At 34.1% G+C, this 22,635-nt stretch overlaps 1 protein-coding gene across 2 annotated transcripts in view; it reads left to right on the top strand.

Moving 5' to 3' along the window:
• Window positions 1–2,159: 2,159 nt before the first annotated feature.
• Window positions 2,160–22,635, top strand: part of LOC146133007 (translesion synthesis protein REV1-like) — a 76,222-nt gene continuing 55,746 nt past the window's right edge. For both annotated transcript variants that reach the window (XM_083397924.1, XM_083397925.1), the window contains exons 1-4: window positions 2,160–2,571; window positions 14,710–14,903; window positions 19,535–19,625; window positions 21,440–21,544. In XM_083397924.1, the coding sequence (XP_083254050.1) occupies window positions 2,327–2,571; window positions 14,710–14,903; window positions 19,535–19,625; window positions 21,440–21,544 (635 nt within the window). In that variant the 5' untranslated portion in view covers window positions 2,160–2,326. The remainder of the gene's footprint in view (window positions 2,572–14,709; window positions 14,904–19,534; window positions 19,626–21,439; window positions 21,545–22,635) is intronic.

Below are 22,635 nucleotides of genomic sequence, written 5' to 3' on the forward strand. Positions count from 1 at the left end.
GCATGAGTATGTTATTTTTAAATAAATATCAGGATTTTAACAATGCATCAATTCATGACAAATAATAATATTCATGAATAACAGTGCAAGTTTCTTTTTTGTATGTAACTAGTTTGATATTAAACTAACAATATAATTGTTGTTGCTGATTTGAGTATCTCAGATTACTTAGATTTAATAATATAGATGTGTGTTAACCTGTAAATATTTCCTGAAGACTTTAGTACTGTGAAAAATAAAAATAAACCTGCAAAAAAACATGGAACAACAGCGAAGTGGTATATTCTTATCGGAATGATTTAAAGAGCAAGAATTGATGCAAGCAACAATATAATACATACATTCTGTTTTGTCTCATGGAATACGTGATGTGTAATAAGAACTAAGAAAAAAACATAAATTTTGCCAAAAACATGTGAATTTGTTAAGATTTTTACATTTTTTGAATCAATATTGTCACCTAACAACTGGCTACAACTAATATAAACTTGAAAGCACCGAAGGTTGTAGTTTGACATATAATGAATTACTCATTAAAAATAGATAGCGTTTTGTTAACAATATTAATAAATCTTTATTTATTTTCAACATTCATTAAGGTTACTTTATAGAAAATGCAACATATAAACTTTTACCAATTTACCTTTTATTTTCTTGTTTAATTACAAGTGTCATTTGACTTTGTTTTCCTTAGTTATGGTTGTTTTTCTATTTGTAATACAACAGAGTTGCTGCTGTGTGGAAAATAGTAATTATTTGCAGAGATTTTGTATTATGGATAAGTTATTTATGCACGAATATGTTTTCCTAACAGAGTAACGACAATAAACAAAAAAATGCAGTGGAATGTGATAATATCCTACATTTTGCCATTTGTACACCAGTTAGTGATGTGATGGATTGGGCATCTGGTGGCCAATGTTTGTTAGTGGATGACATAGACAAACACCATACAAAACACAGCAACTAATTCAGGACATCCATGAGATATTTAAAGCAATTAAATTAAATACCTGATTCTACTTATGCATATAGCTTCAATTAAACCTTACCACTACCTGCTGCTGTTACTATTATACGAAAATAAATGCTAAGAAATGTTGTTGTCAGAACAGCGTTACCAACCAGCATAGTTAAATGTACATAATAAATACATTAACTAGACTGATCAAAAAGGCTATTGCAAAGATTTGTATATCATATAAGTTGATTTTACCTAACTTGACGTTGCCTTGTTGCAACAAAAAAAAAATATTTTCTGGTGCCAGTAAAAACGAAGTATATTTCTATCAGCAGGAGCTAAAATCAAGTTATTCTGCTTTATTAGTATTGTGTATAGTACCAAGCATACCAATTACCAATAGATCACTAATCCCTTAAATTCGATAAAATAATCACCAAATATTGCCAGAAAGACAATTTTAAGATACCTCTCCCACAAGCCGTAATGCAAAATTTGCGCAGTTTTGGAACCTTTCAAGATGGCGTAGAAGCCTTCCAATTGGCTTCAAAAACCGCTCACTCGTGCCACTAGTTGCGCTATCCAGGTTTCATAGAGATCAGTGTATTCAGGGCTGCGGAGTCGGTTAAAAATATCCCGAGTCCGACTTCGGCCAAAAAAATAAACCCGAGTCCGACTCCGGTCAAATGTGCGATTTTGTCGAGTCCCGAGTCCGGCCCGGCCTCTACAGCCTGTATTTTACCAATTTAAACTAACATGGATATTCGGCAAATCCACCTTTAGGGGTGTCAATTTATTCACTCACAATACATAATATTCCACCTTTACAATTTCCATTTGGCGGCCATATAAGTTTTAAAATTTATAACTGCGCATGCGCAGATCGGACTCGTAGTTTTACAAGGTCTTCTTACTTGAGTCGCGAGTCCGATTCCAGCAAAAACAAATGGACTCCTCGAGTCCCGAGGCCCCTGGTCATATTCACAGTTTATTAGGCACCTGTATGCTGTAGGTACACTTTACTTTTTCACACACCCTTATGAATTTGTTTATATTACAAACAATATATGTTGACTTTTAGATGACTATTATTGCTTGATTATTCATTTGTTTATCTTACAAAACATAGCAAGAAAGTTTTGGGCATGGAAACCCCGAAGAAATGCGTCTTGAAATCCCAGTCACCAGAAAGCTGGAAGATCTTTCGGGCTGGTTTTAAGCTTTCCTTTTGCTAAATTAGTTCCTTTTTTATATTTTATATGTTATCTTGGGCAACGATTATGTTTTGTACAAAAATTACTACATTGTCTTTCCAATTTTTATGTAGAATGCTTATATATTTATTTGGTACATTGCGTTTGTATTATGAGTGGCCGAAATCAATTTCGTGTCAAATCTGATGGTGGCTGGACAGAATTTGGTGGTTATATGGCAGCAAAAGTCCGAAAGCTTGATGAACAATTTCAAGAAAAGAAAAACAATCTTTCTTCGGTATCCAGTCTATTTGAGAATATAGCTATTTATGTTAATGGTTATACAAGTCCAACTGCAGATGAATTAAAAACATTAATGGCGCAGCATGGCGGAGTGTTTCACATTTATTATTCAAGGTAAGTTATTGTGGTGTTTGCAAGCGATGGTCCCTTAATGTTTGACCACATTTAATGACCAAAACATATAATGTACAAGTGCCCAAATAGAACCAGCTAGTGTATTGGTTTATTCCAAATGCAGAAAGAATTTTGCAATGAAACACAAGTTTATGTTCACTAGGGTTTTTTAAAGTTTAGCTAATTTAAGTTTAAACCATGGTTTGAAACTTAAAAACAGGAGTGACAAAAAAATTGTTTTTGTTTTGAGGGTCATGGTTTCTTAAAGTTTAGCAGTCAAATCATCAAATAGGGAAATTCCCCTATTTTCAAAACATGCTAAATTGGCTATATTATACAGAAACAATGGCAAATAGCATTGTAAAATGTTATGTGTGATATATTAACAACGATTACGCATCTAACACAAAGAAGCATTGCAAATTAGCTAAAATTAAATTTTTTTGCAAAGGTTGATATTTTAAGTCTGATTGCCACGAATATCCCAAATACACACCACATCCACAGGTTATGAAATTTATATTTTCCAACTGTGTAGTGCAACCTAGTGCAATGTTGCGGCACAGTTAAAAATGTTTTGCAATTTAAAAATAATATTTTACACATATTAAGCCCTCTGACCGGGACAATACTAGAAGTCCAGTCAGAAACAGTGTTCCCGCTAATTTTTTACCATGTGCGCAGGTGCCCAAAATTTAGCGCACAAGCCGAAAATAAGTGCGCAAAGTGCCCAAAATTTTCAACAAAAAAGTGCCCCAAATTGGATACGCGGGAGCGGGAGACCTTTTTTTTTTTGGTGTTCACTATCTGTTAATATCCGCGAAGTTGCCAATTTACCGCAAGTCCTTAATAATAATTAGTTCAGTAGTTCTATAATCTGTAATTATAAATATAATCTGTAATTATTTTTTGCTAGCTTTGTCGAATGGATGCTTTCGTTGCAATGGAGAGGAGCAATATGCGCGGGAGAGCACGATAGGCGTCGCAATAATCTTAATTAATTTCATCCAGACATAAAAATGAGTCTCTTTATTTGGAGAATTGCGCTCGCTTGAGACGTGATTTCGCTTGGACATAGCCATGCGTAGCGCGGTGTAACCGCCTAATGGTCAAGTTAATTATCGCACGTAGTGCAGCGGTTTTAGCGGTAGTATTTTTAACTTTTAAACGGGTTACGCATTTTTTTAAAGTGATAACTTTAATTAGAAACAAATTTGGCCTTCACGTCTTTCCTGTTCATATTGACATAAATTTAACCTACTCCTTTAGTTGACACAACACGCAATTTGCTTTTTCGTGGTATATTGTAATTTGCATTGTACACTGTTTTACCAAAAAATGAGCTTAAAAGTTTTATCTTCGGAAAGTCCCAACCTTTTAAGAATTAAAATACAGCATGAAAAGTTCATTTTTGCATATAAAAGCATATCGCAGGTATATAATTGTAATAATGATGTTTGAAAAAGTTTAAAGGTATTACGAGTTACGACGCGAGGTTTTTTATATAAAGCAAGTACTTTCCTATAAGACAAAACATACAGTGCAAAATACAGATACCTTGAACTAAAAATATCTCCAAATTAGGAATAAAATAAAGATAAAATAAAGTTGTAAAACGAAAGATTCGCGCGTATCGCAAAAAAATTCCAGTTACTGAGAACCATGGCCTGGTGTCTACTCTAACCTCTATGCAAAACTTAGATTCCAGTCAACTGCACTACCTTATTTAGACAAAGTAAGCCCAAATCCGCCGTAAAAGATTTAAATATAAGTTAAGTGAGCCTATTAGAGACACCGAGAACTAATCAAAATTAGTAGTTCAAAAACTTCCCAATCACAAAACAACGAACCAAATTTTACAGTTATTAAACTACCACCCGATCCGTCAGGAATTGGTGCAGTTTTAAGTAAAGGTATACGGCAATTAGGGCATCCAAAGGATGGAAAAGTCTGACTTTTAGACTTTGAAGTCTTGGTACAATAACTGATTTGACTTAACAAATATGCTTAAGAAGATTAAATTTAATAATACCTGCCAGCCGAGTCCAAATGCTAACAAGCACACCCTAACCCAAATAATGTGCATTGATTTAGTAATAATATAAACACTTTCGGTCCGAATATATCAATGTGTGACGTAACAATCCTATATAACCTGGACTAGAAATTATCTTATGCCCACCCGAGTTTGGGCTTTTTCCCAGCGTTTGAATAATTATTAAATTAACGCACATTATTTGAGTTAGGGAACTGGTTATCGTTTGAGTTCAAGTGGGTCAAGTATTATTAAATCTATCTCATATTTTTTTGTAAGTTTTTAGCCAATATTTTTTATTTATATCTGCCGGAAGTTTACCTAAAGATCCAATTAGTGCAAATTGCCGCTACCTCAAGATCTAAAAGTCAGACTCTCCTGCCTTTGGATGCCCTAATTGTCGTAGACCTTTTTAATTTCTGAACAGATCGGCTAATTTCTGACAGATCGGCACATGCGTGTAATTTCAAAGTAAACCATAAGACAGCGAATATAGGCAGAAATCATGCCAGGCGTAACATGTAACCATAAAAATTACTGCACAAAATATTTATAAAAGAACTTGCGACGCCCTGAGAATTTGCCGGCGCTTTATTTGGGTGTGAGCGCCTTCCCTAGTTAAGAAGCACTTTTTTCGCACGTATATCTCAAAGCAAACTAATTTGTGCACTTTTTTAACGGTACGTAGCTTAAATAAAACTGATTTGAGCACTTTTTGTTCCCTGCGTCGCTCGAGTAAAACTAATTTAGGCACTTTTGGTCGTCTGTAGTTCAAATAAAACTAGTTTGGGCACTTCATTGGTCGTACGTAGCTCAAATAAAACTATTTTGGGCACTTTTTTGTCCGTACGTAGCTCGAATAAAACTAATTTGGGCACTTTTTTGTCCATACGTAGCTCAAATAAACCTGATTTGGGCACTTTTTGTTCTCTACATCGCTCGAGTAAAACTAATTTAGGCACTTTTTTGGTCGTATGTAGCTCAAATCAAACTAATTTGGGCACTTTTTTGGTTGTACGTAGCTCAAATAAAACTATTTTGGGCACTTTTTGTTTCGTACATCGCTCAAGTAAAACTAATTTAGGCACTTTTGGTTGTACGTAGCTCAAATAAAACTAATTTGAGCACTTTTTTGGTCGTACGTAGCTCAAATAAAACTATTTGGTCACTTTTTTGTCCGTACGTAGCTCGGATAAAACTAATTTGGGCACTTTTTTGTCAGTACGTAGCTCAAATAAAATAAATTTGGGTACTTGTTTGGTCGTACATAGCTTAAATAAAACTAATTTGGGCACATTTTGTTCCGTACGTAGCTCGAATAAAATTAATTTGGGCACTTTTTTGTCAATACTTAGCTTAAATAAAACTGATTTGGGCACTTTTTTGTCCGTACGTAGCTCGAATAAAACTAATTTGGGCACTTTTTTGTCCGTACTAAGCTCAAATAAAATAAATTTGGGCACTTTTTTGTCCATACGTAGCTTAAATAAAACTAATTTGGGCACATTTTGTTCCGTACGTAGCACGAATAAAATTAATTTGGGCACTTTTTTGTCCGTGCGTAGCTTGAATAAAATTAATTTGGGCACATTTTGTTCCGTACGTAGCACGAATAAAATTAATTTGGGCACTTTTTTGTCCGTGCGTAGCTTAAATAAAACTAATTTGGGCACTTTTTTGTCCGTACGTAGCTTGAATAAAACTAATTTGGGCACATTTTGTTCCGTATGTAGCTCAAATAAAACTAATTTGGGCACTTTTTTGTCCATACCTAGCTTAAATAAAACTGATTTGGGCACTTTTTGTTCCGTACGTAGCTTGAATAAAATTAATTTGGGCACTTTTCTGTCCGTACGTAGCTCGAATAAAACTAATTTGGGCACATTTTGTTCCGTACGTAGCTCGAATAAAATTAATTTGGGCACTTTTTTGTCCATACGTAGCTTGAATAAAACTAATTTGGGCACATTTTGTTCCGTACGTAGCACGAATAAAATTAATTTGGGCACTTTTTTGTCCGTGCGTAGCTTGAATAAAATTAATTTGGGCACTTTTTGTTTCGTACATCGCTCAAGTAAAACTAATTTAGGCACTTTTGGTTGTACGTAGCTCAAATAAAACTAATTTGAGCACTTTTTTGGTCGTACGTAGCTCAAATAAAACTATTTGGTCACTTTTTTGTCCGTACGTAGCTCGGATAAAACTAATTTGGGCACTTTTTTGTCAGTACGTAGCTCAAATAAAATAAATTTGGGTACTTGTTTGGTCGTACATAGCTTAAATAAAACTAATTTGGGCACATTTTGTTCCGTACGTAGCTCGAATAAAATTAATTTGGGCACTTTTTTGTCAATACTTAGCTTAAATAAAACTGATTTGGGCACTTTTTTGTCCGTACGTAGCTCGAATAAAACTAATTTGGGCACTTTTTTGTCCGTACTAAGCTCAAATAAAATAAATTTGGGCACTTTTTTGTCCATACGTAGCTTAAATAAAACTAATTTGGGCACATTTTGTTCCGTACGTAGCACGAATAAAATTAATTTGGGCACTTTTTTGTCCGTGCGTAGCTTGAATAAAATTAATTTGGGCACATTTTGTTCCGTACGTAGCACGAATAAAATTAATTTGGGCACTTTTTTGTCCGTGCGTAGCTTAAATAAAACTAATTTGGGCACTTTTTTGTCCGTACGTAGCTCGAATAAAACTAATTTGGGCACATTTTGTTCCGTATGTAGCTCAAATAAAACTAATTTGGGCACTTTTTTGTCCATACCTAGCTTAAATAAAACTGATTTGGGCACTTTTTGTTCCGTACGTAGCTTGAATAAAATTAATTTGGGCACTTTTCTGTCCGTACGTAGCTCGAATAAAACTAATTTGGGCACATTTTGTTCCGTACGTAGCTCGAATAAAATTAATTTGGGCACTTTTTTGTCCATACGTAGCTTGAATAAAACTAATTTGGGCACATTTTGTTCCGTACGTAGCTCGAATAAAATTAATTTGGGCACTTTTTTGTCCGTACTAAGCTCAAATAAAATAAATTTGGGCACTTGTTTGGTCGTACGTAGCTTAAATAAAACTAATTTGGGCACTTTTTTGTGCTGTACGTAGCTCAAATAAAACTAATTTGTGCACTTTTTTAACGGTACGTAGCTTAAATAAAACTGATTTGAGCACATTTTGTTCCGTACGTAGCTCGAATAAAATTTATTTGGGCACTTTTTTGTCCATACGCAGCTTAAATAAAACTAATTTGGGCACATTTTGTTCCGTACGTAGCTCGAATAAAATTAATTTGGGCACTTTTTTGTCCATACGTAGCTTAAATAAAACTAATTTGGGCACTTTTTTGTCCGTACGTAGCTCGGATAAAACTAATTTGGGCACTTTTTGTTCCGTACCTAGCTCGAATAAAATTAATTTGGGCACTTTTTTGTCCATACCTAGCTTAAATAAAACTGATTTGGGCACTTTTCTGTCAGTACGTAGCTCGAATAAAACTAATTTGGGTACATTTTGTTCCGTACGTAGCTCGAATAAAATTAATTTGGGCACTTTTTTGTCCATACGTAGCTTAAATAAAACTAATTTGGGCACATTTTGTTCCGTACGTAGCACGAATAAAATTAATTTGGGCACTTTTTTGTCCGTACGTAGCTTAAATAAAACTAATTTGGGCACTTTTTTGTCCGTACGTAGCTTGAATAAAACTAATTTGGGCACATTTTGTTCCGTACGTAGCTCAAATAAAACTAATTTGGGCACTTTTTTGTCCATACCTAGCTTAAATAAAACTGATTTGGGCACTTTTTGTTCCGTACGTAGCTTGAATAAAATTAATTTGGGCACTTTTCTGTCCGTACGTAGCTCGAATAAAACTAATTTGGGCACATTTTGTTCCGTACGTAGCTCGAATAAAATTAATTTGGGCACTTTTTGTCCATACGTAGCTTAAATAAAACTAATTTGGGCACTTTTTTGTCAGTACGTAGCTCGGATAAAACTAATTTGGGCACTTTTCTGTCCGTACGTAGCTTAAATAAAACTGATTTGGGCACTTTTTGTTCCGTACCTAGCTCGAATAAAATTAATCTGGGCACTTTTTTGTCCATACCTAGCTTAAATAAAACTGATTTGGGCACTTTTTGTTCCGTACGTAGCTTGAATAAAATTAATTTGGGCACTTTTCTGTCCGTACGTAGCTCGAATAAAACTAATTTGGGCACTTTTTCGAATCTTTCATGAAGCAAAAATGGGGTACATAAGGTATTATATGTAGTAATCTTTGCAAAATAGTGATAATGCGGGCTGCAGGAGACGACTGGAGGTCGAATTTAAGTAAAAAAACAACTTAATTTTTTTTTTTGCTTGCGCACTTCCATGAAAAACAGTGCGCAAGTGCCCAAAATTTTGCGCAAATGCGCAAAAGAAGTGCGCTTAGCGGAAATACTGGCAGAAATAAATACTCTTTAAGCCTGAACAACGCCTGCTATTTTGTATGTTAAAATATAAAATAAAAACACATTGCCTGTATAATTGTAATTGGGGCAGTTTTTATTTGCATTTAATTCAAACCAAACTAATGTAGGCACTTTTTGATCTTGTATAACACAATTGAAACCAATTTGTACAGTGTTTTATTTGCATTATGTCTCAACAAAACAAATTTGGCCCTTTTTAATTTACATGTTGCTCACATAAAATTTAATTTGGGCATGTTTTCAAACTTAGAGGAGGTAAACTAGGGGTGCTTAAGGTTTTACATTCAATAATCCTTGCAAAACAGTGATCTTGTTGGCTCCAGGAGACGACTTGAGATCTAATTTTGTAAAATAAACAAAATTTTAATTTTTTTGCTTTCGCACTTTCCTGAAAAAAGTTTGCACAAAAAATGCTCCTAGAGAGGAACACTGTTCCCATTAGATATTAAATTATTCACTTAGTATTTTTCTTAGATTTATTCATTTATGTGTCCTTAAAATATGTTGTAAAATATAGGGGGGTCATACTAAATAGCAAACAATATCTCGCAAAACGCGAAAAAAGTTTGCATTCCAGCAGTAAAAGTTGGCAAAAAACTTCTTTGCCAACTGCAAACAAAAGTTTTTGACAGGCTGGCAAAAAATCTTGCCGGACTGCACTGATCCTAGGACTGGCGTTTAAGAATCCCTCTTATACCGGACAAATCATTTTGTTTTGCAAAAAAATACTTAATAACTTGTAGAACGCTTAAAAGTTTACCCTTTTAGGATGTTTATGATATTAAGGCAGCTTTATTACTCGAACTGTCACAAAAAACAATGTTTATCACTTTGTCGTTGTAATGACTCTAAATCTTTGTTGTTGTAATGACTCTAAATCTTTGAGTTCATTCCAAGGATTGATTAATAGTTCAAATTATCGTTAATTTTGTAAACTTGCTTTTTCTTGGGCAGAGAGATTTTCAAGCACGTGCATGTAAATAAACCTGCTGATTTGCGGTTTAAAAAGTATCTATAGGCAACAAAATAGAAAGGTAGGTTTATTCAGAAGCAATTTGGTAGTACCAAAGTTCCAGATGGCATGCCTGCATTTTGGCGAGTGTCATTTAATCGACTGAGTGCTGATTGGTAGATTCCTCTTCAACTGGCAAGCTCAAGTTTTAATTCTACTGCAATGCTGTATAGTCGCAAAGGGCATGGTATATGTCCAAACAGTTAAACATATCATGAGCCTAATCTGCCTTGTGTGCAATTATTGGGTAATTTTAAATTTTGAAGGTAAAACACGATTGGCTTATGACCCTAAAATACAATACTAAACTAAACAACATTTGCGGCGGCATTATGAACACACCTCCCTAAGCTGAGCGAGCTCGCTAACGACGCACAAGCTTGTTAAGTCGACCTTTGGTATTACAAACCCACTTCTTGTTAAACAAATCTGGCTAAACACCTCGCTAGCTAACGAGCGGCTCAGACCACTCGGTAACGCCTAATTTGTGTTTTGAAAACCTAACTGCTGTTAATGAAATCAAAAAATTTTTACCGATACACGTTTATAATAATGCCGACACCCAATGGATGTCATAACAAAAATTCATAATTAATTTGAAAATCTCTCACCAAAATGGCGTGAAATTTGGATTTAGGCATTCTACCTACATACCATGGAGGCCGAGTTTGGAGTGCTTACGGTGCCAAGTGCATTCCTAGTGAAAACTTGGGATGATCACCCCACCCAGTGGCCCAGCATCTGTCATGATTCATTCATTATACAATAAACAAGAGCTTCAACAGTGAAGATAAACTTCATAAAACTTATGTTGTTTTAGGAACAAAATAGTTTTGTATTAAATCATCCAAAGAAATCCTTAATGCCAGAAGTGCAATTCGAACAAGAAACAAAATTCACTATTGTATTAAAAATATTCTGTTTTATTTGCTAGGCTTATAAAGTATTTTTGGGTCACAAAAACATGGTGTATAAGTGATAAAACTTGAAAATAATTTACTTTTAGTTGAAAGAAATAAGTTATGCTAAAGCATTTTTAGCAAGCCAATAAAATTCACACAGCAAAATATTGAGGCAAGACAATTGTAAAATATGCAGCCCAATCCATTTCTTTTTATACAAAGAAAATTGCTTTTACCAAAGTTAACAGTTGACATGGTATAGCTTTGTTTGGAACTTAAAAGAAAACAATATTTGCACACCAGTATGGCAGAAAGCTGGCGATTTGGTGACTTGTCTGTGGTTCTCATGCTGCTCTCCTGCTACAAGACTTATCAGTGGTTTAGGAATGTCAAAATTAGACTGCTTCTTTCAGTGTTCGCTTAGTTTTATTATTTTCCTCTATACAGAGCCTGTAAATTCAGTTCCATGCACAATTTCAAAATGCCAGTGTTAGTGCTGTAGTTGTTGCATCCTGGAGTTTATTGTCAAAATGTTTACAGAAGCTAGCTAACTGAATATACAAATGAATAAAAAGTATTAAAATAATTATTTTACATTTGTAGATGTATATATATAAACGTTGGGCACTGGCCTACCTACCATAATTATTAAATCAACGCACAATATTTGGGTTAGGGTGTGTGTTAGAAACACCAACTCGCACCCCTATGCCCTACCCAAATATTGTGCGTTGTGGTAGGATTAATTTCAGACCAGCACCAAACGTTGCTATCCCGAAACCCTTTTCTATAATCTACAGGACTAATTAAGAATTTAGAAATTCATGTGGTTCACCTTGAAAATTGTTTCATAATAAATTTAACATTCAAAACCAGCTAACGATTTCCAAAACAAAACGCCAAATGACGTTTCTGCGGCAATTTTTGAGTCAGTCGTCCTTTTTCTTGTGTTTTTGACGCATTCTCTCGCGCGTGACGTGTGTGTCTGGTTATAGCGAGGTGTAGATAAGGACCGTTCGTAATACCAAATACGCTTGCGAAATTCCCGCTCTCTCATCCCTTGTTAAAACTAGCTCGTTAACTTAGCAAGCGAGGAACTGTTCATAATGCCGCCCCTGATTGCCAAGTTACTGTTATTATTGAAGTCAGTTAAATTCATATAAATAAAATTGCAAGCAAGCGGCGAGGTTTCGACTCACAACTAGGGATGTTCAAAGTAGAATATTGAATCCTTGGATTATAATTCATGTGGGAATTGGAACCAATATAATTTAATGTTTTACGGCCGATGGCTGCGCCTAATTGTACAAGTGACAAGGCCTTTCGCTGCGGCAACACATTTATGGCGTTTGCTCTAAATGTAGCCTTGTAGTGCAGTGTCAGCATTTTTAGGGCGACCAATTACTTTGCATCATTCAATAACCTTCGTCAATAATTCAGTGTTCATCAAACGTTATTGGGCGAGCGACTAATATGTAATGACAGGTGCGGAGTTTACTATTTTCTTAAGTTGTAAAAGTAACATTCCTACGTGAACCGTGCTGGCCTTAAAAACATGCTTAGGCCAACATTTGGCGAGGTTATGCACAGCATAGTCGTCAAGTATTGGTTATGGCAATATTAACATTGTATTCTAAGCAGTATATTATTTACCTGTGCATAACCAATCACATTAGTTAACAAAAGTAGAACTGACATACAACAATGTTTCAAAAATCCTGACCAAATTATTAAAGAGCCGAAAAGAGTTCTGTGTGTAGTGTTGCATTGTACTCACTATATTGGCAAAAAAGTTTTGGCAATAACCTGAACATGTATTACAGTTTATACAAGTGCTTTAAATGACAGTTGTTAAGAATGTTAAACATTTGCATGGTTATTATTTTATTACAATATACACATGTTAGCAAATTGTCTTGCGATTTATTGCCTTGAGTGTGGGTCCTGTATGATATTTTAAGACTAATCCTACCCCAAACAAAATCGAGGTTAAATAATTTAACAAAAATATACTAGGATTCTATATTCTGGATTCGTTATTCTAGATTCGAAATATTGCAGTTTCGAAAATCTACTTTGAACATCTCTACTCACAACCTTGACGATTCCACCACTGTAACTATACCAACTGAGCTACAGAGGTTTAGATGGATAAAGGTAAAAAACAACTAGACTAAAACAACATCATGTGAAAAACATATTTTTTTACAGGCTGGCAGAATCTTGCCAGTATTCTGGTGACAACCATTTTTGGCCTAAATTCTTCATTTTTTTATTCATGCCCATAAATTAAATGCTGTGTTCGCCTAAGACAGTGCTTCCCAACCAGTGAGTTGCAAAGCTATTTCATGTTGGTCGCGAAGCATTTCTAAATGTTATAGTTTTCAACTATTTTAGTACGTATGTTGTAAAGATGCAGGTTTTATGTATGCTAACTTTATTTGTTTGGTCATCTATCATTGTGGGTCGCACAATAAAACTTGCATTTTAAGTGGGTCGCGAATTAAAAAATGTTTGGAACCACTGTCCCAAGCAATGTAGCAACCTTGCCATGTTTAGACAATAAACAAGGCTATTTACATGTAAATTAGTCAATAAAAAGTTGCACCTAAAGCACAAAATTATTGTTGCATAAACAAATACATAAGGAGCATGCTAAAGTACAATCTGAACATGTTTGCTTCTCTTACTCTAACACAGTTACAAAAATAAGGGCGAACATGCAACTCAAAAACCGATTAAACAGCGCGAAAAAATATTATTTGGGTAAATTGAGAGAATTTTTTTATATACATTCACAGTCAAGTGCAACATGCCATAGTATGCATAATGGCCATGGACTAAATAGATATTGCTCAAAACAGAGACACAATTATAGCTATAGCAGGCCAAAGTTGGCGCGAAGTGCCACCATTTTTTAGGGTTTACCTAATTAGAACAGCCAAAAATATAGTTTAAGCCTTAAGTGGAGGAGCAATATATGCCCATGCCATGTCGTACTTGTCTATTTAACAGGAATGGCAACTATCGTGATTTCTTTAACTCAATATAGGAGTACTTGCCAAATCAAGGTAAAACTACAAATACACAACAATTCTATGATCAAGATTACTTCCTCACTAAACAACGTGCTTCACACTTCTGTAACTTTTTTCAGAATTTGCACAACAAAATTTATTCCTGCCAATTGTAGTGCGTAGTGTTCCTACATATTTTACATTTCAAAAATATATGTGATTAAATATGTGTAGAAACAACAATTTTTTTTTTGTGAAATGATATTTTAAAAAAAACGGTAGAAAAACTTGGAAATTAACAAAAAAAAAAATTATTTTATTTTTTTATTAAAAAATTTTTTTGCCCTAATTTATACATTCTTCGGCTGAAATAGTTGTCAAGTCGCCAGCATTCTGCCATACTGGATTTACACTTTATTTAAGTGGATTATACAGCAAACAATGTTTTGAAAAAACAAAACTGAATTGTCTACCTGATGAACGACATACATAAACCAATACAAAATATTTTTTTCAACTTTTCCTTTTTATTTTTTATTTTATTTTTTCTAGATTTTTTTTAGAAATGATGTTAAGTTTTGCATACCACCAACAACTGTTTATTAGTTTAAATTTACAACCGCTGGCCCTTTTATAATATCCGATCCTAAAAGAAAAATAATAATTTTCTAATTGTTGTTTTAAGTTTGTATACAACACATGTAATTACCACCAATCTAACAAGAGCAAAAGCCAAAGAACTTCGTCCCGGTCAGAAAATTGTCACGCCTGATTGGATAGTTGATAGCATTAAAGCCAAAACACTTTTGCCTATTCAATCCTACATTGTAGCAGAACATGGTGTTGGACAAAATCAATTAAAATTGGAAACATTTTCAAGTAAGTTATACAGCTTTTTATAACTTATACATATATAAACTTTCTTATAAACATAATGACTGTGGTATATGATACGGGAGTGTTGTTAGGTTATTTTTTTTATTGCATTCACTGATCAAATGCAAAAGAACTTTCCTTTGGGTGAGTACTAATTCATACCCACTTTTCTACATGTCGATTCTGTAAAAATTGGTTATTGTTATGAGAAAGACTAGTGATTTTAATGTTTTGAATTATTATCTTATAGATGCCAATGACTGAAGGCTAATTATTCCATAAATTGCTTACTTATGCAACTCCCAATATCAAATTGAACGGCACATGCTAAAAAACTAAATATGCATTTAATTATCTGGTAAACATTTAATGTGGTCTCTAGTTGCATGAGGTAGTAGTTATTTTGCTAAGCATATGTCAAAGTAACCATTTGTCCAAGCAGGTATTTAAATCAGGAGTGGAAAACATAAGGTCTTGCAAAATGTGTAAAATACAGTATTAAATAATCAAATGTTAATGTACAAGAATTTCCTTGTATTAACTAACAATATTGGCAATTTATATGCAAACCCAATGTAACAGTTTATTGATGTAAATTTTTCCCATGTAACATTTTGTTTGTTTTAATGCCCCTTAGTGTATTTTTTGGCCCTGAATTCATAAATCATGTCAGTTGTTTTTTTTTTGTAGAAAAAACGAAATTATGTAAGACAGGTATTTTTGCAATGATATACGGCAGCGCTAAATCGGTTTCCCAATTTATGTTATAGTTTGTTGGTGAATGCTGATTACTAAGCATTTTGTACTAATATAAAAAAATGAAAGCTTTGCTTAAAATTAGATCTTGTGCACTTTTGTCTTTTGATTTGGATACAGGCATAATAAATTTAAGCTGATTATTTAGTCAAACTATTTTAGAGACACTGTTGCTTTTAGGTTATATGTAAAGTTTCATTGCAAAATGCAAAAGTTTATAGGAATATTAGTTCAAAGATAACACAACTTGGTTGTTTACAATCATGTAATAAATTATAACATGTTATTTAATTGAATGACGCTTCAACATAGGCTGCAAGGTATTACTCTTGAGGGGGTGGGTCAGATTAATGAGTCATCATTTATATAATTGCCAAGATGAATCGACCACACTCCTTCAAGATTTGAGATGGCCTGTCTTCGTGAGGCCAGACAGGTCCAATTCTTTCCTTTAGTTCAGATATATGAACAGTCAATTTTGCTGTCTCAGTATTTTCTCTCTGCACTAGGCAGTACTGGGTGATACTGGTTCAGTCACAAAAGCACTCGAGTTTGCTGTCTGAGTAAAAGCTGTGAAAAGCCCTTTTTATATTGATTGAACACGCTATTTATAGACGAAAATCAGTTAACAAAATTTCTGCGAATAAAGAAAGATTTACGTCATTAATTCTTATAATACTTAACAAAATATCACGTGACAAAAAGGGCGTAACTCAAGCCTTTTTCACACTTATTTCTGACGCGAAACATACAATTTTACGTCAAAACGCGATTGCGAAACAGCTTCAGACTTCAGTTAAATGACAACAGTTTGAAATCACACGACCGGGGAAACTGATTTATGTTCAGACCGCGGTGTTTTTAAAACATATGCTAAAATGGATGTAAATGCCTTGACGCATAAAAATTGGTGTCAAAAAATTGAATTTTTGCAAATTCGCTGCAAGGATATCGCAAACATTAAGAATGTGGTTGCAAGAAATCTAGGTAACGGAATTTTACCGAAAACTCTCCGTTTAACGTTTGCACATTGGCTGCAAGAAGTAGCGCAAACATTGAAAGGGATTGCAAAGAATTTAGGCCATAGATTTTTACTGAAAATTTTCCGTTACGACACATCGATTAAAACAAAAAATTCTTTGTGTAAACACAATATGACGAATTGGCTGCTATATACTCTAATCGAAGGGGAAGCATGTCTTAAAATTTCTATCTACTTACTGAACCTTTGGTTACATGTTAATTGCGACACTCATTTTTTTTATAATTATGTGCTATAACCCTAGATGTTTAGTAAGGCCCAATCGCATGAGTTCTATTGGTTGTGAAGGTTTAATCTGTCTAATAAAGATACCTGTCAAATCCACAAATAAAATATCAATCGAAAGTATATTGTTTTAAAATGAGAAATAAAATGTTATCAAATAGCATCAATGAAGTATATTTGTTTTGAAGTGAATGTTAGATAAGCCCTTCAATATTTCGACACTAAACTATAGGCAAGAATTGACAGTTTCGATGACAGCTTAAATGTTCTAACTGATACAGGGTTGTTCCTAAGAAAAAATTTACACTCGCCAGCCTGGCGAGCGGCTGTCAATCAGCACTCGCCCAGCCGAAATAACAATCGGCAAATTTGTTGGCACGCCGTCTGCAAATTTCCGTCCTAGCGCGGTTATTTTTTGGGTTATCGTTAACCTGTCTTATGTTTTCTTTACGTAAACATTAGTTTTTCTAAAAGTCTTGTCGTTTATTTCCATGCATGAATGACCAAATTAAAGACCCATAAAGCAGTTTACGCTTGAAACAATGTTTTTTAGCCGAAATACTTTTTATAGTATTTAGTGAAAAAAGTTTTTTTTGTGTTTTGGTTTTTCTATGCTTCAGGGACGTTACACCGCAGGTTGCTTCGCGCTAGAAACAAAACGCAAAACTTCGCCTAACACTATAGTTACTGGTTGAACAGCAAATAATCACAAAATAATTCACAAAATAATAAAACTAAACCATTCTTTCGCACAGTTAACAAACATATGCACCAAAGGTTCTGCGCTGCGCTATAAACTTTGGAGATCGCAACAACATACTTACGTAGACTAATTGCTAATTCTCAGCTGTACTTTTTAAAAAACCGTAGTGTTCAGTGGGCAGTTTCGGCCTCTTAAAACGTCTTTGAAAACACTGCTTACAAATAATATAAGACATTTGCATTCAAACTTATTGTTACCGAAAACTGCAACAATTGCTTATAATTTTCTTATGCAAACAATTCAATAAATACAGAAAAGTAAAATTCTTATCGCTGGGTACATCGCAGGTTTAGTAAACTTTTCCAAAGGCGTCAACGACCGGGTTAAACATTTAAAAATTAACAACGTATAAGTTAAACAATCAATCTCACAACTATTTACCACTGCAGCGATGAAGTCTTTGATTGTTTGCCGGTAAACGATTGTTTTAAAAAGGGACAAAGAGTCTTTATTACGATCTACAACTTGACAAAGAATCTTTATTACATGTTTCGAACGTGACTTTGATTAAAACCTTATTATTTGTGTAGTGTTGAATGTATTTGTGCCTTAGTGTTTAAGGAAATAACTGGCGCTAAGTAACATTTCGCTTAGTAGTGTTGCTTAACGCAAGTTAAAAATTTCTAGCCGAAGCTACTTGCCAGTCGGGCGAGTGGGTGTCAATCAGCACTCGCCGGAAGCGATTTGTACTCGCATTGGCGAGCGGGCGAATGCTTAAGCTCAACCCTGTGATATATAAAATTGTAAGTTATATATGAAGCAAGGCACAAAAATGAAAGATAAGTGGCTTATTTTGCAGACCGTAAAATTAACTCCGCTTGTAAGAAGGACTGTTTAAAAATTTTAAGGTCCGGGAGGCCAGATTGTTCATCCACCGGAACGTACAAGCCCAGTGAAATTGACAGCTACTGTATACCGATAATTATATCTACGTAGGAGTTGATGTTCCCTGAGCCAAATGAAAGCTCAGGAATTTTGCAATTAAATTGACAATTCCTTAACTGCATAACAACATGCAAAACATTGCATCATCAAATATTACATGTTGTAACTGAAGAAAAACTTTGATTTGTAAAGGCTAGAACCTGCTTACCTAAGACCTATTTATCTATTTAGAAAATAACTTATTGATGATAAGAAATCTTGAGATTTGGATTATAGCAAATGATTGATATTAGGTTTTAGTGACATGTAACAGTGATAAGAAGCCCACAGCATAATGGATTGTTTCATTTTGTTTAACCTGGCAAAATTCAGGTAGATACTGCAAATTACTGCGATCATTGCAGGTGTAATTAGTTTAACTTGTCAGTACAACTATTTTAATACTTTACTAGTTGGAATTAAATGGTAAATATTCTATTTAACCTGGACATCACTGGTTTAAAATAAACTAGTAAATACTCTATTTAACCTAGCCAATGCTGGGCATTTTATCTTGTCATGAATAAAGAAGTTTAACAGCAAGTTAGTGACAAGCTATTAAGGGTTTGCAGAGTTGTAAGGGTAAATATATATAGTATTTTTTTAGTATAATCTTCAAAAAGATACTGGCATATCGTTAATGCAGATTATGATTTTGCAACTCCTGGTAAAGAGCCCCCCCTTTGTTAAAACATGTTCAGTTAAAGACCCTTTACAAACTTTCAGATAATGGTTCTTTAACATATATTTAAACTTTTCTGAGAATATAAGAACAAAGACAACTTTTTTGCGTTGATTTGACATGGTTTGACTCTAAACCAACAAATACCATGTATGCCTTATGCTGTTCTCTGGTGAGAGCAGCACATTCAGGACTGCTATGTTTGCCTTGTTAATGTGATCTAAATTAACTGTTATTATTAGGACAGTCAACAGATAAACCAAGCTATTCTAAGCAACCTGCAAATGTATCCTCAAACAATCAAGAAAGTACTGATATTGCATCCAAATCAAGGTTGGTAAACTGTGTTTTTCTGGGCTTAAGTGTTCCCAAGAATTGAAAATATAAAACACCAAACAGGACTAACAAACTGTTGACAGAATGTAACGAAAAAACATTACAGTTTTACTGCAGTAATAACAGTTGAAAAGTCCTAATGCAACATTAAAAAATGACAAAAAATAGCAACAAACAGTGAACTTGTTATACAAATAATAGTATTTTGGTAGTGCAAACAGTAGCTTTTCAGTGTTTGAAATTTGATTTATAACTAGGGCGATTATTTTTTGACCTAAAAAATTGAATTTTTGACAAAATTTTAACCTAATAGAAATATATTGATTTAAACAACATATTGTTGTTTGAAGTACTGCATTATGTCTCGGCTTCGTCAACGACGTATTTTTATTGTTTCACTGATTACCGGTCGAACAAAAATCAGTTATTTTTTTCTGTTTATGCAAAACTGGAAAAAAAGGGTTATTTGATATTTCTGTTTTTTCAAAAAGACGAACAACTATAAAAATGCCAAAAAAAAAGACATAATTTGACTTAAAATAATTTTGACAATTTTGACAAAAGTGTAACTTTTTTTACAAGTAAAAAAATAATACAAGTAAATAAACTTGTGTCAATACAGTATACAATAAAAAATTAGTATATAACCTAAAAGGCAATGTTGTGAGTTGTGTTTAAAATTAATTGACTAAATAAAAAGCCTGGAAAAATACTGCTCAATGCTATTAAGCATAAAATTAATTTTTACGATCACGCAGATAATTGCCTGAACTGTATGATTGGTTTAGCACGGTTGAGGAGGAGCGTGTACACGCGTCGAACCCCCATAATTGGTTAAAAAAGACGTTTTGGCACCAATTGTTTTTTGTTGGCCAGTGTTATTAGTTTAAGTTCTTCAATATCAACAGAAATAGTTGTATAATAGCCCACTGACCATGATGTAAAATGCTAAGTTTTGGCTATTTGTTGTCAAATCTTTTAAAGATGTTGCAATGACTTAGCATAGCATATTCAAATTAATTTAATTAGGAGATTCCTTTTAAATGCCAAATATTTCCTTGTTAAAAATGCCAAATATTTCCGTATTCAAATTAATTTAATTAGGAGATTCCTTTTAAATGCCAAATATTTCCTTGTTAAAAATGCCAAATATTTCCTTGTTGTACCAAAATTGAGCTTGAAGCTTTAGGTTGATTTTGTAATGTAATTGGTGACTAAAGCAGGGGTGGCCAACACTCGGCTCTTCAACCAGTTTTGTGCGTCTCTTGCGTTCATCATGTATTTCATAATGTAGATTGGAAGTCAATTCGGTAATTGGTTGCCAATTTACTTTGTCACTGACTTTGGCAAGCCTGCCTCTGAAGAATATCATTACTAAATTACTAGTAGGCTAATAGCTATCAGAAGCTCAACAGCAGGATTGCATTTATAGTTTTGGTCCACCTACGTTTGTGAGTCAGTGTTTTTCACACCGAAAAACGCTAACTCAAATTAACAGCCAGATTTGAAGTGGATTTCTTAAAATAAGGATAGGAAAAAGATCCGCTAAGTACTGTAACACACATGAGAGTCGTAACTTTTAAACGTAAATCTTGTTTACCCAATATACAGTATCTGTGCATGTAAAACGGTGATTTTATAGTGATTTCTGCCCATGTGTAAGGTATGGCTCTTTGCGGTTAACACAGAAAAAATGTGGCTCTTGGGCGCTGACTTGTTGGTCACCCCCGGACTAAAGGGATAGAGTCTAGATACCAGTCAATAAAATTGTTATAAACATATATATCATTATAAAATATAATTGTTTTCAGTAATCTACTGGCCACCACCGACGGCAATTTTGTTGCTGACTTCTATGCTCATTCCCGCTTGCACTTTTTGTCAACCTGGAAAACAAAAATGACAGATTTTGTAAGGTTTGTATGTGCTTGCTTTTAAATTTATGTAGGCTATTTCTGTGTCAAAATTGCATTTTAAGATAGTAATACATATGAAGACAGTTGTAACCAGTTATAGAAACATTGGTTGTGTATGTTCTTATCACCCGATCCGTCAGAAATCAGTGCATATCTAAGCAAAAAGGTCTATGACAATCAGCGCATCCTAAGGCAGAAAAGTCTAGACTTTTAGACCTTGATGTCTTGGACAATGCACTAATTTGCATTAACAAATGTGCATAAGAAGATTAAGTTTAACAATACTTGACCCAACCAAACCCAAACGCTAACCAGCGCCCTAACCCAAATAATGTGCGATAATTTAATAATTATAACGCTTCAGGCCCCAATACCTCAATTTGTGACGTAATAATCTTAAATACAATGGACGAGAAACCATCCGAGTTTGGGCTTTTTTCCCCAGCATTTAAAGAATTATTAAAATAACGCACATTATTTGGGTTAGGATTCGGGTTAGCGTTAGGGTTTAGGTGGGTCAAGTGTTATTAATCCTATCTCATACTTTTTGTTATCTTTTCTGAACTTTTAATGAATATTTTTAATTTATCTACGCCGGGAGTTTACCTAAAGGTCCAAATCAGTGCATTGCCAGGACCTCAAGGTCTAAAAGTCTAGACTTTTCTGCCATTGGATGCCCTGATTGTCGTAGACCTTTTTGCTTAGAAATGCACTGATTTCTAACGGATCGGGTGGTTCTTATATATAGAAACATTGGTTGTGTATAGCACATCGAAACGTCGATCTATTATATATACTGCTGGAAAAGAGCAATACTCCGTTATTTATATGGGCCGAAAAATTATTTTCGGGACATATCTTGTTTTTGCCGTTATTCTTTTTTTTTTTTTTTTTTGGTTTCCTATGGTATGTTTCAGACCGATTTTTGTCCGAAGCTTATAGAAAAAGTAGACATCGTAGAACCTTCAAATTTTCAGACATGGCGTAGAGTGGTATGAAGTTGCTATGTAGAGGTTTATGAGGCTGCACCCCTAGGCACCTCCAATTGGGGGACAAAAAACAAAAGTGTTACGTCATCGTTTTAGTTCATA

The sequence above is a fragment of the Ascidiella aspersa genome, chromosome 9, assembly GCF_963924565.1.
Source record: "Ascidiella aspersa chromosome 9, kaAscAspe10.2, whole genome shotgun sequence".
NCBI classification, from domain to species: Eukaryota; Metazoa; Chordata; class Ascidiacea; order Phlebobranchia; family Ascidiidae; genus Ascidiella; species Ascidiella aspersa.